Raw genomic sequence first — 19,394 nt, 5'->3', positions numbered from 1 at the left:
GAATGCTAATCTAGGATCTGTCCATACCATCTTACTCATTATGATCTAAAAGGCTAAACTGATCCTAGATCAGCACTCCTACTCTGAGATGATTTGTGGATACGGGCCCTAGAAAATAAAATATGATACAGAAAGCTTACACAACTCACAATCCATAAAACACTAGACAGTTTAAGACATACCACATAAACAGTTAAGTATAAAAAACACTTAACAAATTGGTCCTTTTTCTAAGTAAAAATACAAGTCAAATAACAAACAAATAGGAGACCCAGACAAACTAATTTACAACCACTGAGTCAGTCTGTTGGTTTAATTGCTAAGTAGAGGCATTAGAATGAGGTGCAGGAATGATGCTTTATCACATTGTGGGTGTCTACCCATCTCCTCCCATTGGTGAATTGTGGGTGAGTTGTTGCAAACTTGCCAGAAACATTTCACAACCTAAGCATTCCCCTTGTACCTGGTATGTAGTGTAAGAACCTACTCCAGAGGGGCTGGAAAAGTCCATTTCACTAAAACAGATGGAGCCATAGTACCCTAAACACAGCTAATAGCCTACAGTAGAATTCATATCCCAAATTCACTCACATAAATAACCATCTTTCATCTACACTTATTTTTTGTTTGTTATTTGAATGTGTGGGAATTCATTCCTTGATGACTTTGACGAACGGCATCCGCAGTCCACACTGACACATCCAAATCAACAAAGTAACTCAATTAGGGCCTTTTTGAAATGACCACCGTCCAGCCCTCTCCATCAAACTAAACATAACGTTTCTGTTCCCTTTCTTTCCATTTTCTTTTATCCCATTGAAGAATATTCTAGCAACAACCAGGACCAGGTCCACCAACCAAGAGCACTCTCTCCAATCAGGGCAATGTGGAGAAAAAGCAGATTGTACTAAATGTTGAATGAAGAGAAAGAACAACTAACCGAGGTCCTCTTAAGAAAACACAACACTCAAAGGGGAGAGTGGTAGTTCAAAAAAAGTACAATTATAGCAGCCGCAAACCAGCCAGAATGTAAATCTGCACTTTAAAGGTGCAGAAGAAAAAGGTGAAGTAAAAAAATATAATTTTAAAAAAGGTATTAATTTCACAGTTTCAGAAGCAGAGAAATGGGTCAGAGAGCTCGAGTCAAGTCGGACCGTTGAAACATGATTCCAGGTTTTATTTAGTAATAACATGCAGGTTTTTCCACAAGAAAAGACCTCAATTATATTAGAGCTCCTGAACACTTCATCATGCTTGGGATGAAGGAATTCAACGTGTAAGCAAAGTTGAATATAAAATTGTTAAATTGTATCAGCGTGTTTCAGAAAAGGTTGGAAGAGAGGGGAGCTACAGTATACAGGGAGGAGAGCTATAGGATACAGAGAGGGGAGCTACAGCATACAGAGAGGGGAGCTACAGGATACAGAGAGGGGAGCTACAGGATACAGAGAGGAGAGCTACAGGATACAGAGAGGAGAGCTACAGGATACAGAGAGGAGAGCTACAGGATACAGAGAGGAGAGCTACAGTATACAGAGAGGAGAGCTACAGTATACAGAGAGGAGAGCTATAGTATACAGAGAGGAGAGCTACAGGATACAGAGAGGAGAGCTACAGGATACAGAGAGGAGAGCTACAGGATACAGAGAGGAGAGCTACAGGATACAGAGAGGAGAGCTACAGTATACAGAGAGGAGAGCTACAGTATACAGAGAGGAGAGCTACAGTATACAGAGAGGAGAGCTATAGTATACAGAGAGGAGAGCTACAGGATACAGAGAGGAGAGCTACAGGATACAGAGAGGGGAGCTACAGGATACAGAGAGGAGAGCTACAGTATGCAGAGAGGAGAGCTACAGTATACAGAGAGGGGAGCTACAGGATAGAGAGAGGGGAGCTACAGTATACAGAGAGGAGAGCTACAGTATACAGAGAGGAGAGCTACAGTATACAGAGAGGAGAGCTATAGTATACAGAGAGGAGAGCTACAGGATACAGAGAGGAGAGCTACAGGATACAGAGAGGAGAGCTACAGGATACAGAGAGGAGAGCTACAGGATACAGAGAGGGGAGCTACAGGATACAGAGAGGAGAGCTACAGGATACAGAGAGGAGAGCTACAGTATACAGAGAGGAGAGTGATAGTATACAGAGAGGAGAGCTACAGGATACAGAGAGGGGAGCTACAGGATACAGAGAGGAGAGCTACAGGATACAGAGAGGAGAGCTACAGGATACAGAGAGGAGAGTGATAGTATACAGAGAGGAGAGCTACAGGATACAGAGAGGAGAGTGATAGTATACAGAGAGGAGAGCTACAGGATACAGAGAGGAGAGCTATAGGATACAGAGAGGGGAGCTACAGGATACAGAGAGGGGAGCTACAGGATACAGAGAGGGGAGCTACAGGATACAGAGAGGAGAGCTACAGCATACAAGAGGCACAAACACTTTATCACATATTGTTTTGGCATAATGTCTGCTTGCCATGATGTTGAGGAGCAGAGTATAGAGTGATGTTAAAGCTCCAATAGAAAAAACACTTGAGTAACATTATACCCGAAGTGTATTCAAGTTTACACCACATACTTGACATACTTTGAGCTCCCCCATGATGAGTCCCTGTAATGTCCTCAGTAAACACCACTTAAAACAGCCCATTAGTTTAATAGTATGTGGTTCTGGAGGTTGAAACAGTCCTGTGTTCTCCTACAGTAGAGAGTGGTGCCTGCAGCACATTCCCCCACACAACACTCACTTCCTGTCTGAAGCTCTTACTCAGCACCCAGGAGGAAGACGAGGATGGGGGCCTATACCCCATCCTACACTATTTTAGGACAGAATGTGGACGTGCCGCAGAGAGAAGACCCTTTTTCTGCTTTTCGACCCAGTTTGTGAGTCTGCTTCTTTCCATACAGGATCAGTTTTTACATTGCCTTCAATGTACTCAGTTCCATCCCTACTGGGGGACAGAGTGTATAATGTTGCAAGGCATAACCTACTTGGTGACATTGTACGGTTAGCTAATGCCGTTTGTTTAGGATGCATGAGAATACTGACGTAAACCTGTAGGCTACAAGGTAGCAGCAAATCTGCACGTTTACTATTTGTTTTCGAGGAGCGCTTTTACACCTCAAGACCAAGATACAGCTACCCGATAATTGTCAGGTAGAGGTTTAGGGGAGGGAAACAAAATGTTACAATGAAGAAAATTATTAATTTAATTAGGGGTGGTGTAGTTAGTCAGCTAACATATAGTCTGTATACTGTAGGCCACCAGAAGTCTGTACAAAGATCTCACTTAACTTCAAATTAACAATAAAATGTTGTTAGGAAAAAGGTAACCCCAATAACCAAAGGCCAATTGAGAGTCTCCAAATCACATGCCAAATACACATCTGTCTACCTTGCTTGTAACTATAGAAACTACACATACTGTACATGGACATATTCACACACATTTGATTTGGAATATATGACTAAGAGGAAATGTTTTCCCACACTTTAGTGAATAAAAAAACAAATTTGAATGAGATTGGTAGTTTATGTGACCAGAGAACCATAAAGCAGTTTACACTACATTCAAGTTTTCCTCCTGCACCAACACACAAAAACTTGAGGTATGCAGACAGTTACTGAGAGATTTTTACAACCATTTACAGACTTAAAATCATTAACTGACTTAAAACTGGTCATCCATTGACTGCCAATTCAAGACATTTCAATTTGACCATGTAATTTAATTTAGAAGTAGGGCACCAAAACAAATTGTGATAATGTGCAACGGAGGCACTGCACGGGGGGCATGTATTACCATTTCTATTCAGCTCATTATTTCCATATTGTTCCAGAAAGGAACTGTGCTAAACAAAGTGAGTGTTAGTGGATATAGCCTTCTAATGTGGTGATGTACGGTGTAGTCATCATGATGTTTCTAATGTACCCACTGTGTTTCTCTCAGACAACAACCCTTTTCTCCTCCAACTTCAAATCTTACACACTTTCTTCAGCTCAAAGCCTCTAAAACAAACAGCAGGGGAAACAGACAAAACAGAGGACACTATAAAAACTATTGTATCCTCAGCCCCACTTACAGTACACGTCATAGGTAAGAACAGACCTTTGACCGATAGACCAGATCTGTGTGAGTGTTGGAGAATATTGACATACAGTTGAAGTCGGAAGTTTACATACACCTTAGCCAAATACATTTAAACTCGGTTTTTCACAATTCCTGACACTTAATCCTAGTAAAAATTCCCTGTCTTAGGTCAGTTAGGATCACCACTTTATTTTAAGAATGTGAAATGTCAGAATAATAGTAAAGGGAATGATTTATTTCAGCTTTTATTTCTTTCATCACATTCTCAGTGGGTCAGAAGTTTACATACACTCAATTAGTATTTGGTAGCATTGACTTTAAATTGTTTAACTTGGGTCAAACGTTTCAGGTAGCCTTCCACAAGCTTCCCACAATAAGTTGGGTGAATTTTGGCCCATTCCTCCTGACAGAGCTGGTGTAACTGAGTCAGGTTTGTAGGCATACTTGCTCGCACACACTTTTTCAGTTCTGCCCACACATTTTCTATAGGATTGAGGTCAGGGCTTTGTGATGGCCACTCCAATAACTTGACTTTGTTGTCCTTAAGCCATTTTGCCACAACTTTGGAAGTATGCTTGGGATCATTGTCCATTTGAAAGACCCATTTGCGACCAAGCTTTAACTTCAATTGTCTTGAGATGTTGCTTCAAAAAATCCACATAATTTTCCACCCTCATGATGCCATCTATTTTGTGAAGTGCACCAGTCTCTCCTGCAGCAAAGCACCCCACAACATGATGCTGCAACCCCTGTGCTTCACGGTTGGGATGGTGTTCCTCGGCTTGCAAGCCTCCCCCTTTTTCCTCCAAACATAACGATGGTCATTATGGCCAAACAGTTCTATTTTTGTTTTATTAGACCAGAGGACATTTCACCAAAAAGTACAATCTTTGTCCCCATGGGCAGTTGCAAACCGTAGCCCGGCTTTTATATGGCGGTTTTGGAGCAGTGGCTTCTTCCTTGCTGAGCGGCCTTTCAGGTTATGTCGATATAGGACTCATTTTACTATGGATATAGATACTTTTGTACCCGTTTCCTCCAGCATCTTCACAAGGTCCTTTGCTGTTGTTCTGGGATTGATTTGCACTTTTCGCACCAAAGTACATTCATCTCTAGGAGACAGAACGCATCTCCTTCCTGAGCGGTATGACGGCTGCGTGGTCCCATGGTGTTTATACTTGCGTACTATTGTTTGTACAGATGAACGTGGTACCTTCAGGTGTTGGGAATTGCTCCCAAGGATGAACCAGACTTGTGGAAGTCTACAAAAAAAAATGTCTGAGGTCTTGGCTGATTTCTTTTGATTTTCCATGATGTCAAGCAAAGAGACACTGAGATTGAAGGTAGGCCTTGAAATACATCCACAGGTACACCTCCAATTGACTCAAGTGATGTCAATTAGCCTATCAGAAGCTTCTAAACATAATTTTCTGGAATTTTCCAAGCTGTTTAAAGGCACAGTCAATTTAGTGTATGTAAACATCTGACCCACTGAAATTGTGATACAGTGAATTATATGTGAAACAATCTGTCTGTAAATAATTGTTGGGAAAATTAATTTGTGTCATGCACAAAGTAGATGTCCTAACCGACTTGCCAAAACTATAGTTTGTTAACAAGAAATTTGTGGTGGTTGAAAAACGAGTTTTAATGACTCCAACCTAAGTGTATGTAAACTTCTGACTTCAACTGTGCATGGGAAATAGATGCTCATCTGTCATACTGTATATTTCAACACCATCCGGATACTGGCTTAATGGATTTTATAGGGAGGCTTGGAAAGAAGTCACACTGCAATGCAAGCCAAGAGGAGGCCTACATTTGGCTATTCAGATAGGACGACTCATTACTTCACTAAATAAAAGCTTACACACATTCCTAACAGGTGTTTTTTCCCTCTAAATTAAGTCTTCCAAAACTCCTCCTCTATAGTGGAAGTTGAGATGGGAGGAAATGTTATTTGAAGCACCTTTTAACATTAGCAAGGCTTTATGCAGGACCTTTCCCTTTTGCATAATGCAGGTTACACAAGTTTCCAAGCAAGGGAGGCCAGAGATACCGTCACAGCTGATAAAACCTGGAGTGAAAATATACTGAAGTTCCCACACAATGATTTAACTATAGGCCAAACTCTGGGCTGTGTCCACTTCAGGACACTGAGTCCCACATCAACAAAGCCCTCTCCTCCAATGAAAACAGATTTTACAATGCTGACGGTAACACGCAATGACCAATCAAAGCATCCTAAACAGGCTTGGAGTTAAATATACGGTATATTGGTTAATTATGCATTAAAAAAACAACCACACAAGGATGCTCTTACTGCTGATGAAGACTGAATGTCTTAAAGAATGTCTGCAAGCCCTATGGGATAGAGTACATCCTTCAACTCTTCCAGAATAGAGAAAGTAGATTTTTTAAAAGTCTAATGCTGTTTCATGGTTGAGGTTGCACGATCACTCACTCTGAACCACTGGGAGAATCTTCCAATTGGCTTATTCATCCCCCCTCCGCTCCCTTGTAACTATTCGCCAGGTCATTGCTGTAAATGAGAATGTGTTCTCAGGCAACCTACCTGGTAAAATATGGGTTCAATTAAATTAAATCTCAACTGGATTTCCTTAATTCCTCATGTCATATACTCCCTCTCCTCACCTTCTTTTGAAAAAGGTAAATCGAGGAGGCGAGGAAAGGAAATGTGGAAATAAATGTGCCTGTATGAAATTGGACTATCCTTCTCCACTAGAATGTCATTAGGCTAATGACGTTTACAGAACTGGAATCTCCAAGTACCTGTGTAAAGTGGTATAAAATGTTGAGCTAGTTGAGCCAGACATTTTATAGATAAAATTATAAATGTATCCTTTTTTTAAATGTGTGCATGCATTTCTCATCTGAGAAAACAACAGTTGTTTCAAAGGGGGTGTGGGGGATTTCAAAACTCTTCCGTGGTAGGATACACCTGAGCATCTTCCCCCGGAAGAGGCAATTGAGGGAGAGGAGCAAACTCCTCCGTTCCTCTATTAACGAATTGACACTCTCCTTCATGGCCACCACTTATCGGTTTACCGGGTCACGGAGGACAGGACTCGAGGAGAGAACAGACCTTTGCCCAATTGAGAAAGGCCAACGACTGACCACAGACAAAACAAATAGTAATATTCACTTCATGCCACTGACTGAATGTTAACATGGCGAAATCCTGCCATGATCATAGAAACTACTAGAAAACAACATGTTAAAGAGATGACCTCTGCCACACACACTCAGGCACACACACACAGTATGTCCAGGAGACTTCAGTTTAGGGACGGCCTCTGGTTAAGTTGTTTTCCTGGAAAAGGAAGGGATGACATGGAGCTTTAAGGACTGCAGAGTAGCACAGCAGCAACGGGGCCACAACCATGAGGAGCTGGAAGTGTGGGTGAAAGAGAGAGAAAGACAGACAGAAAACCTATAACAGTTTTTTCTTCAACTTCAAAACACAGAACTACAGAGCAGGTTTGATAAATATGCTCCAATTAAACAGGCATTTTTATAATAATGTCCACCCACACAGATCTGGATTATCTTGGGCATACACGGAGGAGAAGTTTGGAACAACATTCATCGGAGGTTAACTCATTATAATCAAAAGAGTACTGTAATGAAATAAAATATTATCAAAGGAGAGTAGATCAATCAGTAGCCCACTGAGTAGATATCCAACAGGATGAGAAAGAAGTGTCAAGACAGACAAAGACATGGGTTGTCTCGTGTCAAGCTGAATAGGAAACCCCTTGTTTTGCATGATATCTCAGCTTCCATGGGTTGTTTTCATTGGGTTCATTATCTCCTGTTGTTAATGTTCCCTGTATGGCCTTGTTGGGCTGTTTCTCCAGCTGATGGCAACTCACGGTCTTCCTGTGGGATTGATAAAGAGTCTTCAGTTACATAACCCTGGTTTCTTCTTCTACAAGATGCGTTTTGCAATAACTGATGAGGATCTCACCCTTTACATTCCAAGGGACTTATGTCAGTCGTTGAACTGTTCACAGACATGACGGTGACAGAGATTGTGCTGGAGTAGCTACGAATGGGAATAAAACTTTATCATCATCTGGAAAACAGTGGATGCAAATACGCTTTGTATCTCAGACAGATCATTGACTATAGGTTTGTACAGTACTGCACATACAGACTACATGAGATATTGACAAAATAGTATTCTTAAACACTTTTAATTAGGTTAAATAACCATAAACAACGTGGGCATTTGCATCGTTATAGGTTACCAATGACCAGGAAATATTTTCAGGATCGTTTGGTTTCATCGATAGAAGTGTTTTCAGCTATTGAGGTATCAGAACGTAAAACTTCAGCGATGACCATAACACGTGCTCATAGCGACTCCTATTGGTCGAGTCGTGTTCATGCTTCTCAACTGCTGACCATAGCACAAACATTATAAATGCATGTGAAGTGACCGAGACTTCAGTCAGAATTGAATGACTAGTTTTGCATAAACAATTGTACCGTGTCTAACGTTTGTTTTAATGCATGTAATATTGAGGCAACTTTCTACAGAAGACTATGCCCATCCTAGAAAAAATACATGACATTGATTACATCTCAATACCAACCGAGCAGAGGGAACCACAATGTGTAATTTGCTTTCGGTGATCAAAAGAAACTACAAAGAAATGTTTCAAATTATGGCCAAAATTCTTTGAACCGGACAGTCTCTGAAGACATCAAAAACATGTAAACGAGCGACAAAGTAACATCAGGCCTACACATTCCAGGACAAGGCAGACACGAAATATAGCCAAATAATGTTAATGGGAAAAAAACTGCCAACACCATATGAAGGGGGAAAATTTGTTTTTGGGAGCATACAGTTGGCATAGTTCCCATTCCCATAACAAAGGAATGTTTTAAAATGTAGTCAAAGTTTTAAAAAATGTAGCAACACAGAGCACCATTTGTCTATGTTTTTTCTTTAGGCCTACCTAATAACATGATTTCCAGTTTCTTGCGGTCCACTCGAAATCTCTCCTCCGTCCACTCCGGGTCTGGTAAGGCATGGGGTCCGCTCAAGTCATCCTCGGAGCCGGGGACCGGGGAGTCAGTACTGCGCTCGCTGTTCGAGCCCTGGTCGGACTGTTGCAAGTATCCGCTCAACGAGTCGCACTGGGCAGCCATTGCGCTGCGCAGAAACGTTTCCAGTGGCCACTGCGTTTCGAACTAATTGTAAACTACCAAATTGTGGATTGTAAAAGCTACTTCCCTACATTTATCACTTCGAGATTGTGTTCAGACTCATTGTTGCGCAGTGACTTATTCCTCGACCGTTTTCTCGAGCCCCCTCTGATGTCCCCATAGAGTACCGCTCTAAAAATAGTCTGATCCACAGTTTATTTTCTGAGTCTAGAGCACAAGTAAAAGTTTCACGTGTCAGGCACAACTCGAAGACGTGGGACTCCTCCCAAATGTAGTTCATTGCAATCCTTCCCATCATTTGTCTAAATGAACCCTTTTTAGATCATCATTATTGACTATCATGTATGAAAAGCATAGGCAGTGGTGGAAAAAGTACACAATTGTCATACTTGAGTAAAGGTAATGATACCTTAATAGGAAATGACTCAAGTAAAAGTGAAAGTCAGCCAGTAAAATACTACTTGAGTAAAAGTCTAAAGTATTTGGTTTTAAATATACTTAATATTTCTTATATTAACCAAACGGCACAATGTTCTTGTTTTTTTTATTCATGGGTATCCAGGGTCACACCAACAAATGTTTTTTTTCGCTCATCAATCTACACACAATACCCCATAATGACAAAGCAAAAATAGGTTTAGATTTGTTTTCACACTTATTCAAAATTTAAAACGGTAATGTCACATTTACATACACTACCGGTCAAAAGTTTTAGAACACCTACTCGTTCAAGGGTTTTTCTTTATTTTTACTATTTTCTACATTGTAGAATAAAAGTGAAGACATCAAAACTATGAAATAACACACATGGAATCATGTAGTAACCAAAACAGTGTTAAACAAATCTAAATATTTTAGATTTTAGATTCTTCAAATAGCCTTGATGACAGATTTGGACACTCTTGGCATTCTCTCAACCAGCTTCACCTGTAATGCTTTTCCAACAGTCTTGAAGGATTTCCCACATATGCTGAGTACTTGTTGGCTGCTTTTCCTTCACTCTGCGGTCCGACTCATCCCAAACCATCTCAATTGGGTTGAGGTCGGGGGATTGTAGAGGTCAGGTCACCTCATGCAGCACTCCATCATTATCCTTCTTGGTAAAATATATTTTACACAGCCTGGAGGGGTCATTGTCTTGTTGAAAAACAAATGATAGTCCCACTAAGCCCAAACCAGATGGGATGGCGTATTGCTGCAGAATGCTGTGGTAGACATGCTTGTTAAGTATGCCTTGAATTCTAAATAAATCACAGACAGTGTCACCAGAAAAGCACCCAAACACCATAACACCTCCTCCTCCATGCTTTACGGTGGGAAATACAGAGAGATAGATAGTCCGTTCACCAACACCTCGTCTCACAAAGACATGGTGGTTGGAACCAAAAATCTCCTATTTGGACTCCAGACCAAAGGACAAATTTCACTCAAAGACATTCAAGGACATTCAAATCAAATTATATTTGTCACATGTGCCAGTGAAATGCATACTTACAAGCCCTTAACCAACAATGATTTAAGAAGTTAAGAAAAATGTGTTAAGTAAAAGAAAATAAACCAAAAAGTAACAAATAATTAAACAACAGCAGTAAAATAGCATTAGCGAGGCTATATAAAGTTACCAGTACAGAGTCAATGTGCGGGGGCACTAGTTAGTCGAGGTAATTTAGGTAATATGTACATGTAGGTAGAGTTAAAGTGACCATGCATAGATAATAAACAGATAGTAGCAGCAGCGTAAAAGAGGACTCTGTGTAGCCCTTTGATTAGCTTTTCAGGAGTCTTATGGTTTGGGGTTAGAAGCTGTTAAGAAGCCTTTTGGACCTAGACTTGGTGCTCCAGTACCGCTTGCCATGCGGTAACAGAGAGAACAGTCTATGACTAGGGTGGCTAGAGTCTTTGACAATTTTTCAGACTTGTCCCGAAGCCACTCCTGCGTTGTCTTGGCTGTGTGTTTAGGGTCATTGTCCTGTTGGAAGGTGAACCTTCACCCCAGTCTGAGGACCTGAGCGCTCTGGAGCAGGTTTTCATCAAGGATCGCAATGTACTTTGCTCCGTTCAACTTTCCCTCGATCCTGACTAGTCTGTAAAACATCCCCACAGCATGCTGTTGCCACTACCACCACGCTTCACTGTAGGGATGGTGCCAGGTTTCCTCCAGACGTGACACTTGGCATTCAGGCTAAAGAGTTCAATCTTGTTTCTCCTGGTTTGAGTCCTTTAGGTGCCTTTTGGCAAACTCCAAGTGGGCTGTCATGTGCCTTATACAGAGGAGTGCTTTCAGGTCTTGCCACTCTCCCTTAAAGGCCTGATTGGTGGAGTGCTGCAGAGATGGTTGTCCTTCTGGAATGTTCTCCCAGTCTCCACAGAGGAACTCTGTCAGAGTGACCATTGGGTTCTTGGTCACCTCCCTGACCAAGGCCCTTCTCCCCTGATTGCTCATTTTGGCCAGGCAGACAGCTCTAGGGAGAGTTTTGGTGGTTCCAACCTTCTTCCATTTAAGAATGATGGAAGCCACCGTGTTCTAGGGAACCATACATTTTTTGGTACCCTTCCCCATTGATGTGCCTCGGCACAATCCTGTCTCAAAGCTCTACGGACAATTCCTTCCTGGCTTGGTTTTTGCTCTGACATGCACTGTCAACTGTGGGACCTTATATAGACAGGTGCATGCCTTTCCAAATCATGTCCAATCAGTTGAATTTACCACAGGTGGACTCCAATCACGTTGTAGAAACATCTCAAGGATGATCAATGGAAACAGGATGCACCGGAGCTCAATTTCAAGTCTCATAGCAAAGGGTCTGAATACTTATATAAGGTATGATTTTTTAAAATTTTTATACATTTGCAAACATTTCTAAAAACCCATTTTGGATTTGTCATTATGGGGTATTGGGTATAGATTGAGGAAAATAATTTAATTAGGCTGTAATGTAACAAAATGTGTAAAAAGTCAAGGGGTCTGAATACTTTCCAAATGCACTATAGGTAGGTTTATTTTATTAATTTGACTAGGTTTAAAATGTTTACTTAAGTTATGTGTACTTTATTCATGACTCAACGATTCCATGTCACTCTATGGCACCGATGAGATACAGTACATTTACCGTATAGTAAGAGAAGAGCCAGAGGAAGCATTTGAGTTCTAAGAAACATTGAGGAAGCAATTCACATCCTGAGGATAAAATAAGTAACAAGAAAACTACACAATGGCCCAACACCACCCCACAAGAACCACTTCTGTAAGAGTTGATACACTGAGATAAAATGGAGAGTTTCAGTTAAGACAGTTGAGTTGCCTCTAATGTGAAATTGAAACATTTAGTCAATATGCTTCATTTATATGTAGGCCTACAGCGCTATTCCACAGCATACATACAAGGAGACTGAACAAATATTATGCATCTCTTATCATTCGGCTTTAATTCAGATGTTGAAGTTCATAGGGTCAACTTTCATCCTTACGTAGGACTAGAGTGGTTTTGTCTAGATGGATACAGCTTTGGTCAAAATTGAATTTTAGTGGAATAATGTAAAAGGTTAGACTTCACGTAGCAGGTTTGGAGAATTACTTTGGTAAGGAAAAGGGTTACGGTTAGCTAAAATACCAACCCCCCCAAAAATCTGCTTTTGACGTCAATTTGACAAAAGCCGTATTCTATCTAGACATCCCATCTGAAAAGTCAGAACGCACTGTCATAATTAAATCTGATAGTAGCTGAAATTTAACAAAAAAATGCAATTAACTGTGGAGTTATAGATTTGAGAACAACAAGGTAACAGTGTAATCCATTTGAGTATCCTGCCAGATTATAGCCCTAATTCGAATTTGCATTCAACTGAGCCGTGCTCCTGTGTAGTAGGTGAGAAGAGGTAAATGCTGTCATCTAGTGGTGAAATACAAAATGACATGGGAAGAATTTCTGAATTCTACTGCCCTAATCAAAAAAAGCCTTAGCCCAAACCTCCAGGCACTTGTGCAGATCTAAAATAAATAGGTGTCTCTAGAATAACAATTAAGACAGGATCAATTTTTTTTGTTTAACTTTTTAATGCAAAATAATAAAAATAGATTCAGTATAGCTTTATACTATACAATAAAAATCTCTGAAAGGAGAAAAAAACTAAGATGAAGGGGGTGGAGTCATAATTGGTCTGTTTTTATGGGTCATCTCAGAAATAACTGAATAATAATTTATATAACATTGGGAACGTCAAACAAAAGGAAAATAATGACTTCAAAGCATAAAAGCAGTTAATTTGGGGATAGAAAGTGCTTCCCATATACAACACTTCTTCTTGAACCAGTGTGGATGAGGGGTGGCAACAGTACTGTTTTCAGAAGTGTCCATGAAGTTAATTTGCTTAAACCTCTTCCGTTGTCTCAAACTTCAGTCCTTTACATTGCATACTTTTGAGTCCAATCTCTTGCTAATCTGTTGTACCTGTAAAAACAAAATAAAATGTAAACCAGGTTTAACAAAGATTTATTGAGCAATTTACAGCCAAATCTTACATTCAGCCAGTCTGTTTTAAGCATCCACATCATTATACAGTAGATACAGTATCTTGTAGGAGTGTCTACTTTCAGAAGAGATGTTTATTCTATAATTGACTACATGCTGTACACATGAAAGGAATGTCATGTTCATATATTTTTCCTGCTAAAAGAATGGTGTGCATGTGTGTGAGAGAGCGTGTCAACTTACTTTTCTTTGTCCTGCTTGTAGATGTGTGCTATGTCTGGGACTAGGGGGTCATCTGGGTTTGGGTCACATAGCAAAGAGCATATGGACAATAAAACTGGAAAAACAAAAAGGCAGGGATAACCAGGATGAGTTTATTTCGCAATGACACCTGCAATAATATTGTCATTATCAATATTGTCAAGCTTAACAGTTGGAGAACAAATCAGAAAAACATTTGAGATGCATTTTTCAACTAACTTTCATGAGGGTACAAAAGATACAGAAAAACAAGCCAGTTTGTCTTACCTTTTGAAACTGTAAGTGCTGGGGACCACTGTGACCTCAGAATGTCCAGACAGATGCTACCATTACTGTTAATGTTTGGGTGATAGATTTTCGTTGTGAAGGCTACCTATGGAAAGAAAATACATGGAGAAAAAAAAAAAGTCAGGCATACATACTGCATGTGGTTTAGGGTACTCTACACCCAGGGGAAAATTGTGTAACAGGAGCTGAAGAGGCGTTTCTAACCTTTGGCGGTTTGAAGGGATAGTCTGTTGGGAAGTGGATGGTGAGGAAGAACACTCCTCCCTGATATGGGCTGTCAGTCTAAAAGAGGGGTGAAAGGTACCTTGTTAAAACAGTGCTGTGAACCATAAAATGACACCCAATACTCCATAGAATGTTAAAGCCCACAGTCAACCTCCCTTTACTTGTCATTGTTTACAGTAACAGAAGTGTGATGGGGGTTTACTGGAGGTGACACACATCCAAGCAACTCAGTTATAGTAGACTATATAGTAAGACAAGGAAACTAACACTTGTTCCTTTGGTGCAAGAAGGTTGAGCTTATAACAATGGGACCAAAGCAGAATAAATAGCTTCCATCAGAAATCAACACAATATTGACACTATTGTCTACTAAAGATTTATAAACAATGAAAATTTAGAAAAGGGCTTACAGGTCCCATGATTGTGGCTTGCCAATGAAACACTGTAAAAGAAAGATGAGACATTAGATCACATAAAATCATATAACTATTGACAATAATAAAATGCAAAATGGAGCCAAAAGGAATTCATTGACTGAGGTCAATAACCCTTCACTTCCATATGCATCAAATTGTATTTCTGCATTAATTTAAGTTTGAGGTGGCCACAAAAGCTGTAGTGAAACATACAGTCCTCTCCAACTGGTCCAGCAGAGCACTGAGCAGGAGGGTCCCTTTGCAAGTCATGTAGCTCCTGTAAAATAAAATGTAGCACAATGAATTATGTACAGGGGGAAAATTCCATACATATTGTCTACCCAACAATGTTGTTAGCTACTTTGACAAGTCAGTCTTGTGGTCTATATGGCTTTATACGAATTCAAGTAGCTAGCTAGGTGACATGTTGTGCTGTTTGTATTGTATGTTTTACATGTCATAATGTTTATTGACAGCTTCTGCTTTCTTGGCCAGATCTCCCTTGCAAAAGAGACGCTGTGTCTCAATGGGTTTTTCCTGGTTAAATAAATAACAAATAACAAGGTACCTAGCTAGCTACATATATAACTAGGAATTGACCCCCATATATCTATAATTGAGCTACTGCTGAATTTCATGAATTATATAAAGGCGCATTAACGTTAATGTTCTGTTGAAATATACACTGAAAGTAAAACAAGCAAAGATAGCTACAATAGCCCACTCGTGGTGATGAGGATTCCAGAAGCGTTTTTATTCATTGACAGACAGGAATAACCAGAACAGCAACATAACTAGCTTACAAGTTCGAGTAGCTAACAGACCAGTTGGTTAGCTAATTTACGAGTACCTAACTAGCTACTGTAACTAACTAGTTATGGCGTTGACACAATTAACTTACCTAGCTAACGTTACACCGATAACTAGTTAACGTAGTTAGCTAACGTTACTGATTGACTGATGATTATGCTGGTAGGCCAATAGCCAACAGGTAGAATTAACGTTACTAACATTAGCAAGCTTTGATTTGCCAGCCTGACAAGGTAAAACATTAACAGTTAGCTAACGTTTTATTGTCATTATTGCTGCGATGAAAATGTTGTATTTCTTTGGTGAGGAATAACGGACAAGTTAAACCATTGTTGACAAAGTAGCCAATGGTATAGCTAGATTGGTAGCTAGCTAACGTTACATAGCTACGCAGCTAACGTCCAAAGCTAAAATGAGCTAGCTAGCTATAGTATGCTATCGTGGAATTTTGTGACACAGCTAACATCCAAAGCTAAAATTAGCTAGCTAGCTAGCTATAGTTTGCTATCGTGGAATTTTGTGACAGGACATCGACCAACCGTTTATGAACATGACGACGTTATAAAATTAATGGACACACTCACCTTCTGTATTCTTTTCAAAGCCATGTCAGCCCTCCTGAGTTAGGTGTATGGTGTTAACACTGAAAGCTGTCAGTTGTATGCCTGTATCTCTGCCCAGCTCACCAAAATTTGTTTCTAGAAATTTGCGATTTCTTTTGTTTCCGCTTTTTGTTGGTTTTGACTAGATGGGATATGGCTTTTGTTAGATTTGACTTTTCGTAACAGGTTAGGAGACCATGTTACGCAGCAGGTTTGGTGAATGAACGTATGAGGTTATGATAATTACATTATGGTTACGAAAATGCTTAGCTAAAATCCCCCAAATGTTTACTTTTGACGTTGATTTGATCAAATCTGTATCCCTTCTAACCATTACCCTTTTGGCGAGGACTCAAACTACTGTGCATTCTGGGGATTTGAGTTTTTATGTTGAACATCGGCCTGTTAAAGTGACAGTACACTCAAAGATTACGATAATAAATGGTTTATCTGTGGCACATTGCTAATCTCTCGTGGACAGATGCACATAACATAAATGGTAGTATCTTAAAGGGATAGCTACCCCAAATTACCCCACATGACGTGAACAATGCTAATATCGAATTCCAAATAGACAATCATATTTATTAATGCACCATCAACCTACTGAGGAGATGCTTTTCCACACAACTAGATACAATGATATTCTCATAGATTTTTCCTAACTGAGCTAGCCTACTACATTAGATCTCTGCATTTGTAAGCATCAATCAAATAAGGCACATGTGTAGTATTCTAAAACTATGTCTGTTTGTTGTCTAGCAGTAATTCTGATATCGTTGCACTAGTTTGGGCAGTGTTCTGTCTTGAACCACCAGATGGCTCTAATGTTCTTGACTGCGTGACTACTGAACTGTTTATCATCCTCTAAAAAACATAGGCATCTTAAATAAAAGTACATAAGTACATAAGTGCATAAGGGGTGGGGGGTGTCTAAACTGACATATGGAATTGTTTAAGATGGTCATACTGTGGATCATTTAACTATTTGATTTGGAATTTTAGGACCCCTTTAGGTATAGAAAAAATACATATAAGAAAATTATTTGATAAAATATTGAATTTGGCCTTTACTACTATAGCCCACAGAAATGCACTTAATAACACAATTATAAATTGCAAAAAATACAAAAAAAGTATAACTCATAAGAAACAAGGTTTTGAAGTGTTTGTCCTATATCTAGGAAATATAAGAACACTCAGGAAATATATATATATATATATATATATATATATATTATAGATATGTATTTTTTTACACATATTTAACCCCTTTTTTTGTTGGCACGAAACTACCTCCATACATCCATAAGTTTTTAAAACCAGTACCTTCAGACAAGTCCCGTGACACATATTCATTTGTAGCTCAAACGGACTTCAGACGAGTCCCGTGGGGCTTATGGAAGTCATGAATCAAAATAGAGAAGACCATCGTGTTCGTGAGAGTCTCATCTTTCTATAGAGTGCCATGTTAGTTACGGACGTTTTCGTGAGAAGACCGATTTTCAGGTGTCTCCTGGTCTGACAAACAGCGCTGTAGCTCTGCAACTTTCCACTGCAGATAGGGAAGGCCGCATAGGTGGAAGCGCTGGATTGAGATGCAGCCCATGCAAAAAAACTGAAATCTCTATCTCAGACTGACAAATGTTATTATGTTACATAGATTGAAGCACGAGTGCATCAATATTAATAAGGGGAAGGTAATCCAAAACTAACTGAAAGTAATCAGATTATGTTACTGAGTTTGGGTAATCCAAAAGTTACTTTACTGATTACAATTTTGGACAGGTAACTGTAACGGGTTACATTTATAAAGTAACCTGCCGAACCTAGGTCTTGGTGTAGCACATGAGAATGTGTGAAACTCACTCCTCATTCTGAAGTGCCACCAAATAGCAAACTTTTTGATGTCGCCGACTGGTAAGACGCTTTGGGAGGGCGGTCACATGTGCTAGCAAGGCAGAGGTCCTGGGTTCGAGCCTCGGTGTGAGCCTCATCAGGAGGATGTGGTACTTGCTAAGCAAGCAACGTGATGTCTGTTACATTGACAAGTGGGAAAGAAGAAGGCAGGGCATATGACACATATTAAACTTGCAGGGTTTTCTCACGGGATGGGCTCCAGTTCTTAGAAGGGACCTAGGGGGCCCTTGGTTGACCCGGCCTGACTTTGTAGTGAATTCTACTGATGAGGCGTTCAATATAGGGAGATCCCCGGTGACATGCAGTCAATACTGCATAGGGTCAGTGCTTGACTTGGACAGGAGCTTACTGGAACTGAGTACCGGCACCTCAAATAGATATGTAATTATGGGAGAGGGAGAAAGGGTTATAGAGAACTATTCTGCTTGATGAAGGGAGAAGCCCTTTGATATGATTGTAGACAAACTGTTGGTGGTAGATTGCCAGTTCTAGGTAATCTGGGTTAACTGCATGTATTAAAATTAACATTTATAGTAACTTGCTATCCCGAGAGGACATGTACCATAAACATTTCTATGGAAAAGTAGTAGTGGATTTATACACGCCAACAAATGTATCATATGGATTAAGAGTCTTCAGGGACCAAGAGTAGGTGCCAACAAAAAAACAGCGTATCAGATACTTCTGTTTCATCAAAATAAATGCTGGACATAAATGTTAAGCCTTTGAAAAAAAAAAATCAAATATTAAAACTGATTCGATGTAAGGGGAGGTTGAGGAGAAATATGAAAAATGAAAGTGAGATGGAAGAACCTGATTTGGGTTGGGATGAGAGTGACACATGAGTCTTGAAGCTAATTTCTTTGCAAATCCTTTGCGCTCTGACAGTGATGTGCCACCCAGCCAACAATGCTGCATCAAATGAGGCTGTTCATCATTTCTGGATATTCAAGACTGAGTATAATGCATTATTTTACCACAGCAGCAAACAGGACTTGAAGACAAAAAAGAGTTTGGACACAGTGTCACCTGAAACCTGAAAGCTAAGCATACTGTGCATGCATAATGAAGTGAAGGAAGATGTTTTGTAGGCTACAGA

At 39.9% G+C, this 19,394-nt stretch overlaps 2 protein-coding genes across 2 annotated transcripts in view; both read right to left on the bottom strand.

Moving 5' to 3' along the window:
* Positions 1 to 9,468, bottom strand: part of LOC120017685 (protein bicaudal C homolog 1-A-like) — a 76,436-nt gene extending 66,968 nt beyond the window's left edge. Inside the window, exon 1 of the mRNA XM_038960609.1 lies at positions 9,094 to 9,468. Within this exon, the coding sequence (XP_038816537.1) occupies positions 9,094 to 9,286 (193 nt within the window). The 5' untranslated portion in view covers positions 9,287 to 9,468. The remainder of the gene's footprint in view (positions 1 to 9,093) is intronic.
* Positions 9,469 to 13,334: 3,866 nt separating this feature from the next.
* LOC120017683 (ubiquitin-conjugating enzyme E2 D4-like) lies at positions 13,335 to 16,647 on the bottom strand. Its single transcript, XM_038960608.1, has 7 exons — positions 16,358 to 16,647; positions 15,177 to 15,240; positions 14,958 to 14,989; positions 14,527 to 14,604; positions 14,302 to 14,407; positions 14,017 to 14,110; positions 13,335 to 13,752 (listed from the first exon to the last, which is right to left on the bottom strand). Exons 1-7 carry the CDS (start codon positions 16,379 to 16,381, stop codon positions 13,707 to 13,709), a joined length of 444 nt encoding a protein of 147 aa, XP_038816536.1. The 5' UTR covers positions 16,382 to 16,647; the 3' UTR covers positions 13,335 to 13,706.
* Between the last annotated feature and the right edge of the window lie 2,747 nt (positions 16,648 to 19,394).

Source organism: Salvelinus namaycush, chromosome 22 (genome assembly GCF_016432855.1).
Source record: "Salvelinus namaycush isolate Seneca chromosome 22, SaNama_1.0, whole genome shotgun sequence".
NCBI classification, from domain to species: Eukaryota; Metazoa; Chordata; class Actinopteri; order Salmoniformes; family Salmonidae; genus Salvelinus; species Salvelinus namaycush.
Note: the sequence above shows the minus strand (reverse complement) of the source record. Positions and strands in the feature narration are given on the sequence as shown.

Excerpts from the sequence above, each read along its gene's own strand:
- LOC120017683 (XM_038960608.1), bottom strand. The coding sequence starts at position 16,381 with ATGGCTTTGAAAAGAATACAGAAG. Across the intron at positions 14,408-14,526 it reads ATCCCTTCAAACCGCCAAAG|GTAGCCTTCACAACGAAAAT; the intron begins GTTAGAAACGCC and ends TTCTTTCCATAG. Across the intron at positions 13,753-14,016 it reads TACAAGCAGGACAAAGAAAA|GTACAACAGATTAGCAAGAG; the intron begins GTAAGTTGACAC and ends TTGTTTTTACAG.